The 13,172-nt window shown below is 35.6% G+C and overlaps 1 protein-coding gene across 2 annotated transcripts in view; it reads right to left on the bottom strand.

Moving 5' to 3' along the window:
- The window catches only part of LOC133333602 (solute carrier family 35 member F3-like), a 39,698-nt gene extending 31,934 nt beyond the window's left edge, over positions 1-7,764 (bottom strand). The window contains exons 1-4 of one of the 2 annotated variants that reach the window (XM_061541912.1): positions 6,847-7,764; positions 2,009-2,187; positions 1,640-1,768; positions 1,107-1,296 (exon numbers count right to left, since the gene is read on the bottom strand). In XM_061541912.1, coding sequence (XP_061397896.1) covers positions 1,107-1,296; positions 1,640-1,768; positions 2,009-2,187; positions 6,847-7,705 — 1,357 coding nt within the window. In that variant the 5' untranslated portion in view covers positions 7,706-7,764. The remainder of the gene's footprint in view (positions 1-1,106; positions 1,297-1,639; positions 1,769-2,008; positions 2,188-6,846) is intronic. The other variant, XM_061541913.1, reaches the window with a different exon arrangement.
- Between the last annotated feature and the right edge of the window lie 5,408 nt (positions 7,765-13,172).

Here is a 13,172-nt window from a genome sequence, read left to right as displayed (position 1 = left end):
ATAACCAAAATTGTCCTATTTGGGGTTCTGAGAATCATAAGTAGTTCAAGAGAGGCTATTACATCCAGTAAAAGTCCCTGTTTGGTGCACTCTTGGCCAAATAATACCTAATTTGAGGAATGATGCTCAAAAAGCATCATGAAAGGACGACCTTCAGTTTGTCATCAAAATTTATCTCATTCGAACATGTATTTTGTGTAACCCATTTTAAATTTTTTGGTTTCAGGTGTACCAGTGAATGGAAATCACATTCTTCAAATAAATGTATGAACAACAGCTTCCTTTAATATTTTATGTTTCCCTTATTAAAAAATTTCTAAAAGTTTAGTAGAGTATTTATATTAAAATCGTATTTATGTCAATTTAAAAATATATTAAAATCAAATCTACTTTTTATCACTCTTACATACCACGACACTCTTTTTATATCGGATTAAAACCAAAATGAAAAACAATTTCAATTTAATGTAAATTTACTTAGCCGATAACTGAAGTAACGTTCTGGCTACCCGCTTATGTCAACTTTGTAGGCCGATTGTTTGCGTCAATTTAAAAACAACAAATTGTCAAATCGAACATTTATCCACTCAGAACAGAAACAACCAAACGTCCATACATCCTTCCTTTACCTCACCCCAATTCATCCACTTACCCAACAACAATATACTGGCAATCAATAAAATAATCCAAGGCATACGATCTGATGGCATTATTTCCGTTCCCGTCAAATATAATGCCACACATATTGGCCACATGAGTAGAGCGTTGAGAAAGCCCAGCGTTGTAAAGGCGAACGCAATTTGTCCCACCGGCGGATCGCCCATCACTTTGCGAAACATGACCTTGATTAAATATTAAACAAAAAAAAAAAAAAAAAAGACGAATGGGAAAAACCAAAATGAAAAACAATTTCAATTTAATGTAAATTTACTTAGCCGATAACTGAAGTAACGTTCTGGCTACCCGCTTATGTCAACTTTGTAGGCCGATTGTTTGCGTCAATTTAAAAACAACAAATTGTCAAATCGAACATTTATCCACTCAGAACAGAAACAACCAAACGTCCATACATCCTTCCTTTACCTCACCCCAATTCATCCACTTACCCAACAACAATATACTGGCAATCAATAAAATAATCCAAGGCATACGATCTGATGGCATTATTTCCGTTCCCGTCAAATATAATGCCACACATATTGGCCACATGAGTAGAGCGTTGAGAAAGCCCAGCGTTGTAAAGGCGAACGCAATTTGTCCCACCGGCGGATCGCCCATCACTTTGCGAAACATGACCTTGATTAAATATTAAACAAAAAAAAAAAAAAAAAAGACGAATGGGAAAAAACACAATGGAAAAAGAGAAAAACAACAATAATTACAACGTTACAAAGAATCAAAAAATAAAAAAAACAACAACAAAAAAGTAGCAACAACAAGTTAAAACATTTAACAACTAGTCTGGCAGCAGCAGCAGTACAGCACACCTAGTAGTCATCAGCAATCGATGGCTTAGTGAACACACATATAACCACCGGTTGACTGGACTGGACTGCATGACTGACTGGTTGGCTAGTTGCCTGACTGATTGATTGTCATATATGACGGGATACCACAGATGTTAAGAACGTCAACATACTCGAAAGACGGCGTAACAAGCGGCTGCCAATGTGGCCAATACCACCCCACTCAGTGTCGGACTTTCCGTAATGCCATCCATGTACGCCAGCAATGCAATACCCGTATCACACAGAATAACAGCAACAATCTGTTGGCAAAAAAGGGAACAACAAAAACAAGAATTACAAAATAGAGGGGGGCAACAAAATAATGTTTATCATTAATACAATTATACACTATTTAGTTTATTTTTGTGTTGTCGATGTCGCTGCTGTCGATGTTGCAGCAAATGTTACATTTTCATTTAATAACAAGATAAGTCGCCAGACCAATAATTGTTGGAATTGCTGTAACACACATTCAGACACAGAAACAGTCAGACACTTACCCGTACGCCCACAAACTGCTCGTGCAATATCACCCAGGACAGCAGGTAAACGCATGCCACATTGGTGGCAAACAAGGCCATAGCATCGGTGGCAAATAAGACACGCAGAGATAACGTATAAAGGTAAGTGGTTAATAGCCATAGTATACAAAATGATAGGCAGCGATTAAGAAAACGTCCTGCAATGGAAAACATTTTTATTTTGTAATTTATAAAACATATAGCTTACGACATAAAAAATCTATAATTAAATAAAGTGTTAAAGACGGTGAGATCCATACATGTTATTTCTTGGTATTGACAAAAGTACACCCTGGCGAATAAATAATATTACTAATACGCATTTTAACTAATTCTAAGGAGTTTTCTCCCACGAGAAAAGTTATTTTCAGTCTCAGCTCCCCCTATTTCTAACGAAGTGATACCATAAATAAGTAAAAAAGTGTCAGTCGGTGTTTCCGACATATATATCCCCCAGCCTATGGTTTGCGGAGGTCTTCAGAATTACACACAGATTCGCTTTAATGTTGATAAAATTTTATAAAATATTGACCATTTGTGACGGAGGTGCCGGAATGAGTTTGGTTCAAATCAGACATTCCATTCGCCTGCTATTGGATTTACTAATATTGAAAATTTTGACCATTTGTGGGTCTCATCTACGGAATTAATCTAGACTTCGTAGAGATAATGCGTTGTGCAAAGTTTGGTTCACATCCGAAATTTGATTCGTCTGATATTGGATTTATAAATATTGACATTTTTGGCCTTTTGGGAGGAGGTACTAGAAGGAGTGGACCAATGGGTCGTTAATAGTCCGTTTGCATGTTATTATACCCTACACAACTATGTTGTCAGGGTATTATAGCTTTGTGCAGCCCCAGGAGTTTGTAACGCCGCGAAATATTGGTCCCAGACCCACCTTTAAGTATACCGATCGTCATATCTCGACTAGCTGAGTCGATCTAGACATGTGTGTCCGTCCGTCCGTCTGTCTATTATATTTTGTAAACACGATACAGGCCACAGTTATGGTCCAATATTCACGAAATTTTGCATGTAAGATGGGTTCTGGCCAATGAAGACCACTATTGTTCGGTCGGTCAATATTTAGCGGTTCAAATGGACCCTGACTTTTGTGTGAAAAATTACAAAATTTATATTCAGGGGTATATATATTCGGCGTATATATTTACCCCTGAAGAACAAAGACCCAAGAAGTTGATATCATATCCAAGAGGAGTGGTTGACATTTAAATTGATACCATTTATATGGTCGTATGTACTCAGATGTGGGAGTTACACTTAAATATTTACAGGTGCTTACGTACTGAGATATTATTTAGTAAACCACTACCACACTGGAAGGCGGAAATATTGCGCTGATGACTTTTAAATATTCCATGAGGTTTATGATCAAGGACAACGCCTATAATTTTCGATGATGATCAGATAATAATTTTAGGATGAAGTGGACTGAAAACTTATTTTTGTATTTTTTTTTTTTTTATTTTGGAGTCGATTTATAGGCCGCCATTGAAAGTCGAACATCACAACACAACCCACGGTGAAGGGGATCTGGACAAATAATTATAGGAGGGCGCAAATATAGCAAAATATTGCCCAAGCTCAGAATATAGTACCACCGAAAGTTAGATTTTCATGGAAGTTGTGTAGGGTATCATATGGTCGGCCCCGTCCGACTATACTGCTCCGCTCACTGGTTTTTGTTTTTGATTTCATTCCAAAAAACAGAGTTTTTGACTGAAATATCTGTACATTTCACATGAATAGTTTGATTTTCCAACGATAAAAAAGGGGCAGTACATATGTAAACAAGTCATTAAGATTGACCGGGCCAAATTTTAATTTCGCAAATGAGGTCGGGAACTTCATATGATGACTATGACATTCTAAATTGTCTACAATATACTGTTTATTTGGGAAAATGAATTTCCAAATTACAGATACTGAGTTTGGAAATTAGACTATCAACATTAAAGTACCGATAATACCGGCGAATGAAAATAGGGCTGTGCTTTTATATGGGAGCTATGTGCTGACCTGTATGTGTGTATGACAGTCTCCAATAACTCACAATGCAAAATTACACTTACTTTGCTGGGAAATGTGGTTAAAGCCTTCAAAATATGCCAAGATGTGGACCAATATTTATATTTTCAATGGGAAGATTTTACACCCTATAAGAATCCTTAATATCAAATCATATACAATTCGTATGAAAAAGTGTGCAAAGTCCGAGCGAATGATGGGGGTACCGATGATGGGAAACGAGATAGACCCATAGTTCCTTTTGAGAATACGCATAGAATCACTTTCTGAGTCGATTTATGCATGTTCGTCCGTCTGTCCGTCTGTTGGTTGTAAAATTGTAAACAATGTACAGGTCGCATTTATAATCCGATTTGGATGAAATTTGGTACAGCTCATTTGTTTGGCCCAAGGACGAACCCTATTGAAAAAATCGGTCCAGATTTAGATATAGCTCCTATATATTTTTTCGCCCGATTTAAGGTAAATGGTGCACCAGAGTCCCTATATATCTTTCGATTTGCACGAAAATTGGCATAACGTACTGAATTGAGCCTAGAGTGATGTCTGCCGAGTTTCGAGAAAATCGGTCCAGATTTAGATATAGTTCCCATATATATTTTCGCCGATTTCATGTAAATGGTGCACCAGAGTCCCTATATATCTTTCGATTTGCACGATAACGTACTGAATTGAGCCTAGAGTGATGTCTGCCAAGTTTCGAGAAAATCGGTCCAGAATTAGTTATAGCTTCCATATATAGTTTCGTCGATTTTATATAAATGGTGCACCAAAGTCCCTATATATCTTTCGATTTGCACGAAATTTGGTATAATGTACCGAATTGATCATAGAGTGATGTCGGTCTAGTTTCGTGAAAATCGGTCAAGGTTTAGATATAGCTCCCATATATATTTTCGTCAGATTTTATGTAAATTTAGTCCAGAGTGATGTGTGCCAAGTTTCGTGAAAATCGGTTGAGATTTAGATATAGCTCCCTTTTATTATAGATTGATTTTAAGTAATTGACGCACCAAAACAAAACGTACTGAATTTACTATAACCTAACCTGTGACAAGTTTCGTTGAAATCGCTTCATATTTCTATATAGCTTTCATAAATATTTTCGCCCGATTTTAAGTAAGTTGGACATGAAACTCCTCATGTTAGTTAGATTGACATCAAATTTTCCACAACGTTGTTGAGGCCTACGGAATTACCCACAGGATTTATTATTCGATTTATATAAGGTATATGATTTTATCAAAGAGTTGACCATCTGTGAGGAGTTACCAAAATATGTTGCCCCATCTTGGTATTTTATGTTGGTTTAGTAAAAATATTACAATGTATTGAATCGGATAATTCATTCGCATGACATGAAATTTACAAGTTTTTTAGGGGATGTGCTAAATGGAGTGGACCAATAGTTTATCACCAATTCTGTCATTTTGATAATTTTTGTACGATGTAATACCGTTGACATTTTTGGATTCGGACGTTCCAGTGGTCGGTAATTATGCCAACCGTTAAAAGAATTTATGTCCTGTGAAATATTTAACTTCATATATGAGACCATGAATGAAAAACTAGCAAGAGTTCTGGAAGACTTCGAACGTAGCTTTAAAACGGAAAACTTTGAAAACTTGAATTAAAATTTGAATGATTAAGTTAACTGTAAATTAAGATACACTTTGGTTATGCTATGGGAAAACCAGCTGTAGCCAATACTATTAACCCATACAAACGAAGGAGGATAATAAATGCAACTGTATCCACATTTACAAGTTCAGCGGTTTTTTCCGAAAATAGGTCGGACTTATGCGGCAGTAGTACATATAGTCATTGTGAGCATGACAATGGAACATCAACGAGCTGAAGGAAACCAGTATCATTTTACGATGTTCAATCTGTCGTCCAATAAAGGAGCAAATTAGTATTCCGCTGAGGGTATTGAAATTTCAATTCCATGTCAATCGACATTCCACAGGGCTATCTACAAGGAACCTAGGATCAGAGAATACTTGTTATGCACGCTTTACTTGATGACATGGATTATTGACATTGACGCAAATACCTTGATAGCATTGATTACCAGACCGTGGTCCTCGAGAATCAAATCAAAAAAATGAAAGCTAAAACAACCGCAGAAAATCTTCTGAAGGGGTTCGATGAATAATTACTCTGGACAGATCATTGCTTCAGTAGTGAGTAGTTACGCATTGAAGATTTCTAAGGACTATCTGTGCCGCTGAAAGACTATACACAAATGCATGAACCTTAACTAGAAATGGTTTGCGTCTCCAGTCAACATAAGTCGAAAGAATCAGTGCTGTGAGCGTGTAAGACTTATACGAGAGTTTTACTTATACGAGAGATTCATCCACTCCAATGACAATGTCAATATTCAACGTCTGTGTGAGTTTGAAGATCCTTGTAATGTTAAATGTATGGAATTTTTCGTCTGGTAGGCCGGAATCACTATGTTTGAAATTTTTTTTCCTACGAGTTATTTTGACCCTCTGAAACCCTCAAATAACATACGTTTATATGTGTCATAGTATGGTATTTTACGTCAATGCAGGGGCATATAATGACCTGAAACCTAAAACACACACTTTGAATCTTCATCATACTTTGTTATTTGCTTTAATCTTCTTCAGTTGTATGCACATCAAAGATTATATATGACTGTATATAGGGTGTCAATGACTAAAATTCTGACATAAGAATGACTAGAATTTCTAGAATATCACTTTTATAAATAATCTTCATTTTTCACTTACCTATAGTAAACCCCCGATCACGAAATCCCCTCAGGATATCACCCAAGATTTCACCTGGCTTATCACATTTTCTCAAAGATATTCTCCCCAGTACATAGATGGGGAAAAACAACAGGGAGAAATTTGTGAAAAACCAGGCTGCAAAGAAGGGAGCACTAAAAATATTCGACGATTTTGGTGGTTCCGGTGGTATGCTGAATATTTTCGTTGCATCCTCAACATCCTCGAGGCTGAGCGTATGATCGTTCACCGGCAACAAAGAATCGATACCCAACTCCACACCCTGAATGTCGGTGACAAAATCCAATTCATCGGCTGCCAGCGAGTCGATATCATCGATTGCTGTCATATATGTGCTGCGATTTAGATATAGGAATTTAATACAGTGCGTTGCCCCCACCCATGATGCTGTGACCAGGATGGTGACACACACACCGAAATACATTTTTTGTGCCAATTCCGAACAGCAGGTTTCTCTGCAGGCTTTAAGGCGGGGAAAGCGAGTTGTTGTTGTGGCATTTTGTCCACCCTCTGTGGTGGGAGAGTCGCCATCAGCACCACCTCCACCCGGGCCACTGGTACCTGTTGCACCGCCCCCGGCGCCGCCACCACCACCTCCTCTTGCCGCAGGAACTGTACAGGATGATTCAGGATGTATGGTAATAACTTCATTAGGATCTTGTTGGCTAGACGATATTGAGTCTTGGTGGGTTATTTGAGGATTGCTTGCATTGAGTATATTGGTGAAACCGCCTCCATATGGGCCATTGGGTGAATCACCCGTTACCACAACAGAGGGCGTTCGAACACGATGCTGTTTGGGATTGAATATTGCTGGTATTTCACCGTCTCGCGTCATCCTCGGTTCGTTGCTGCTGCCGCTGTTGTTATTATTATTGACAACGTTAGTAGCCACTTTGGCTGCTGTGGAACGAACCGTAGATTTTTTAATAGAATTTCCTTGGGTGATTTTTTAAACATAGCTAATGGATGTTATTGTTGTTGTTGAGATTCGGCAATGGCATTTAAACATTATGTTTGATGAAGAGAATTGACTGAAAAGAGAAGAGAAAATATGTTATTAATTTTCACAATCGAAATTAAAAGAATATTTTTCAAGGATTTACAAAATAATATATTTTTCAAGAACCCATTACAAGGCGTGGATTTTTTAAAGAATATTTTTTAAGGACCCTTACAAGGCGGGGATTTTTTAAAGAATATTTTTTCAAGGACCCTTACAAGGCGTGGATTTTTTAAAGAATATTTTTTTAAGGACCCTTACAAGGCGTGGATTTTTTAATGAATATTTTTTTAAGGACCCTTACAAGGCGTGGATTTTTTAAAGAATATTTTTTAAGGACCCTTACAAGGCGTGGATTTTTTAAAGAATATTTCTTCAAGGACCCTTACAAGGCGCGAATTTTTTAAAGAATATTTTTTTAAGGACCCTTACAAGGCGTGGATTTTTTAAAGAATATTTTTTTAAGGGCCCTTACAAGGCGTTTATTTTTTAAAGAATATTTTTTAAGGACCCTTACAAGGCGTGGATTTTTTAAAGAATATTTTTTTAAGGACCCTTACAAGGCGTGGATTTTTTAAAGAATATTTTTTTAAGAACCCTTACAAGGCGTGGATTTTTTAAAGAATATTTTTTTAAGGACCCTTACAAGGCGTGGATTTTTTAAAGAATATTTTTTTAAGGACCCTTACAAGGCGTGGATTTTTTAAAGAATATTTTTTTAAGGACCCTTACAAGGCGTGGATTTTTTAAAGAATATTTTTTTAAGGACCCTTACAAGGCGTGGATTTTTTAAAGAATATTTTTTTAAGGACCCTTACAAGGCGTGGATTTTTTAAAGAATATTTTTTTAAGGACCCTTACAAGGCGTGGATTTTTTAAAGAATATTTTTTTAAGGACCCTTACAAGGCGTGGATTTTTTAAAGAATATTTTTTTAAGGACCCTTACAAGGCGTGGATTTTTTAAAGAATATTTTTTTAAGGACCCTTACAAGGCGTGGATTTTTTAAAGAATATTTTTTTAAGGACCCTTACAAGGCGTGGATTTATTAAAGAATATTTTTTTATTAAAGAATATTTTTCTAGGGCCAACTGAGGCGTGGATTTATTAAAGAATATTTTTCAGGACATCCACAAGGCCTGGATTTATTAAAGAATATTTTTAGCGATCTACGCAAGGCGTGGATTTATTAAAGAATATTTTTTTAAGGACCCTTACAAGGCGTGGATTTTTTAAAGAATATTTTTTTAAGGACCCTTACAAGGCGTGGATTTTTTAAAGAATATTTTTTTAAGGACCCTTACAAGGCGTGGATTTTTTAAAGAATATTTTTTTAAGGACCCTTACAAGGCGTGGATTTTTTAAAGAATATTTTTTTAAGGACCCTTACAAGGCGTGGATTTTTTAAAGAATATTTTTTTAAGGACCCTTATTTTTTAAAGAATATTTTTTTAAGGACCCTTACAAGGCGTGGATTTTTTAGAGAATATTTTTTTAAGGGCCCTTACAAGGCGTGGATTTTTTAAAGAATATTTATTTAAGGACCCTTACAATACTTTTTCAAGGACCCTTACAAGGCGTGGATTTTTTAAAGAATATTTTTTAAGGACCCTTACAAGGCGTGGATTTTTTAGAGAATATTTTTTTAAGGGCCCTTACAAGGCGTGGATTTTTTAAAGAATATTTTTTTAAGGACCCTTACAATACTTTTTCAAGGACCCTTACAAGGCGTGGATTTTTTAAAGAATATTTTTTTAAGGACCCTTACAATACTTTTTCAAGGACCCTTACAAGGCGTGGATTTTTTAAAGAATATTTTTTTAAGGACCCTTACAAGGCGTGGATTTTTTAAAGAATATTTTTTTAAGGACCCTTACAAGGCGTGGATTTTTTAAAGAATATTTTTTTAAGGACCCTTACAATACTTTTTCAAGGACCCTTACAAGGCGTGAATTTTTTAAAGAATATTTTTTTAAGGACCCTTACAATACTTTTTCAAGGACCCTTACAAGGCGTGGATTTTTTAAAGAATATTTTTTTCAAGGACCCTTACAAGACGTGGATTTTTTGAAGAATATTTTTTCCAGGGACACTTACAAGGCGTGGATTTTTTAAAGAATATTTTTTCAAGGACCCTTACAGGGCGTGGATTTTTTTAAGAATACTTTTTCAAGGACCCTTACAAGGCGTGGATTTTTTAAAGAATATTTTTGAAAAGGACCCTTACAAGGCGTGGATTTTTTGAAGAATATTTTTGAAAAGGACCCTTACAAGGCGTGGATTTTTTGAAGAATATTTTTGAAAAGGACCCTTACAAGGCGTGGATTTTTTGAAGAATATTTTTGAAAAGGACCCTTACAAGGCGTGAATTTTTTGAAGAATATTTTTCAAAAGGACCCTTACAAGGCGTGAATTTTTTGAAGAATATTTTTGAAAAGGACCCTTACAAGGCGTGAATTTTTTGAAGAATATTTTTGAAAAGGACCCTTACAAGGCGTGGAGTTTTTAAAGAATATTTTTTCAAGGACCCTTACAAGGCGTGGATTTTTTAAAGAATATTTTTTCAAGGACCCTTACAAGGCGTGGAGTTTTTAAAGAATATTTTTTCAAGGACCCTTACAAGGCGTGGATTTTTTAAAGAATATTTTTTCAAGGACCCTTACAAGGCGTGGATTTTTTAAAGAATATTTTTTCAAGGACCCTTACAAGGCGTGGATTTTTTAAAGAATATTTTTTCAAGGACCCTTACAAGGCGTGGATTTTTTAAAGAATATTTTTTCAAGGACCCTTACAAGGCGTGGATTTTTTAAAGAATATTTTTTCAAGGACCCTTACAAGGCGTGGATTTTTTAAAGAATATTTTTTCAAGGACCCTTACAAGGCGTGGAAAGAATATTTTTTCAAGGACCCTTACAAGGCGTGGAAAGAATATTTTTTCAAGGACCCTTACAAGGCGTGGATTTTTTAAAGAATATTTTTTCAAGGACCCTTACAAGGCGTGGATTTTTTAAAGAATATTTTTTCAAGGACCCTTACAAGGCGTGGATTTTTTAAAGAATATTTTTTCAAGGACCCTTACAAGGCGTGGATTTTTTAAAGAATATTTTTTCAAGGACCCTTACAAGGCGTGGATTTTTTAAAGAATATTTTTTCAAGGGCCCTTACAAGGCGTGGATTTTTTAAAGAATATTTTTTCAAGGACCCTTACAAGGCGTGGAAAGAATATTTTTTCAAGGACCCTTACAAGGCGTGGATTTTTTAAAGAATATTTTTTCAAGGACCCTTACAAGGCGTGGAAAGAATATTTTTTCAAGGACCCTTACAAGGCGTGGATTTTTAAAGAATATTTTTTCAAGGACCCTTACAAGGCGTGGATTTTTAAAGAATATTTTTTCAAGGACAAGGGCCCGAGATCTGTAGCTAGTCTTGAATTTGTAAATAATATTTCAAGGACTAGAACAAGGCGTGGATTTTTAAAGAAAATGTTGTCGAGGACCCTTACGAGGCTTGGATTTCTACCGAACATTTTTTTAAGAATATTTTTTGAGGGCTATTATTACAAGGCTTGAATTTCTCTGTCTTATAATATTCCCTCTAGAAATATTTAGGTTATAAGCAGTACATTGTAGCGTATGAGTAATCCTTCAGCACCCATCACTTATACGCCCATCATACACAATGTCTCACAAATAAATAAATTATTCAATATGAAAATTATAATTATAAATTGTTTTGAAATGGCCACGTTAGCAATCGCAAGCAGGACTACATTAAACATGCACAATTATTATTCGAATGCTCTTGGCATTGAAATGGAAAAACTGGCAAACAGACAGACGGATGTCATTGTCTTTTATGGTTGGCCAGCAGACGGACAACCTGACCGACTACATACATCAGAGAAATCAAAAGGGCAAAAAACTAAACATCTATAACAACAAAGACCACCGCATTTAATGGATTCCATTATACACATCCACACACACACACAAACAGCCATATATTATACGCAATAGTGTATTTTGTTCTTTGTACCACCACTGCCTTGGGTCAAAATGTTGGTCAGAGTGGTGGTGCTGGTTTGTTTTCATGTCCCATGTCATTGTATTGGGACATTTTGTATGAATTATAAATAAGGCGCATGATATTTATAAACTCATCTAGTTCGAGTGAATAGACCGGAAACTAGATGTACAATGTTAGGGTTGAAGGTAAGACAAATAGATTGAAAATGCTCGTTGTTGTTGTTGGTGCTGTAATTGGAATTGTAAATAAATGTTGATGGGGAATGGGGATAGAATGGGCTGGGGAAGACATACCGTTGACCCAGAATTGTGGTTATGGTCGCAAGCTTTAGGCTGATCGCTTTAATCGTAGATAGTTGATTTTTAAAGTTGATTTTTAAAGAATTTAAAAAATGATTCTGCATATTTATAGTAATTTATAAACGTGAGAACGTATATTTTTCTTGTATTTCATTTATGCCATAAAGACTGCATATAAATAGCATTAAATAATGTAAATATTAAAGGCAAAAAATAATTAATAAAAAATTGTTTTACCGTTCGCCACATTATGTTAATAAATTCTATTTAATGTTACACCTTTAACACCTGCTATTTTTAATATCACAGAATTAAATCCAAATATTTTCGTACCTTTGTATAATAAATGTGACGTTACCATAAACCAAACAGAATCCACTGAAATCCTTAATGAGCGGGTAATTTACATAAAATGTGTAATGTTTCCTTTTCAACGAGTTCAAAATACTCTAGCGCGTAAAAGTAACATTGAAATGAAGGTCTTGACCTTGCCCAGGCATAATAATTTGTAAATACTGCTTAGCGTCAAGGTAATGTGAATTCGAGGGGTTTAGAGGCACAGTGGAGAAAGAAAATATTATTTCTAAAAATCCTTAGTCGTAAAAAAAACCCAAACTATATTTGGTTTGCTAAAGAAAATATATGTTTACCCTTTGTGGGGAGGTACTAGAGGGAGTGGACCGAATGGTCACATCTTCGTACTTGCTCATGATGGTTGACATTGGATGTTCCGTTCCCTCCATATAAGATATACAAATTTTAATAATTTTGACTCTTTGAAATGAGAGGTAATAAAGGAGTGAACCATTAGCCCCACCTTCAAATGTTATACAAGTTCGGTTAACTTATTAGGCTGCGTATAGTTTGGGTCAAAACGAACAACCATGTCTGAGGGTCCTTTAAACAAATTCAAATCCTTCTGAGAGTCCTTTAAAATAATTCATGCCTGAGCGTTCTTTAAAAGAATCCATACCTGAG

The sequence above is a fragment of the Musca vetustissima genome, unplaced genomic scaffold, assembly GCF_032173495.1.
Source record: "Musca vetustissima isolate MV318-11 ecotype Yass unplaced genomic scaffold, APGP_CSIRO_Mvet_v1 utg106576, whole genome shotgun sequence".
In the NCBI taxonomy this organism is placed as follows: Eukaryota; Metazoa; Arthropoda; class Insecta; order Diptera; family Muscidae; genus Musca; species Musca vetustissima.
This window is presented reverse-complemented; position numbering and strand designations above follow the sequence as displayed.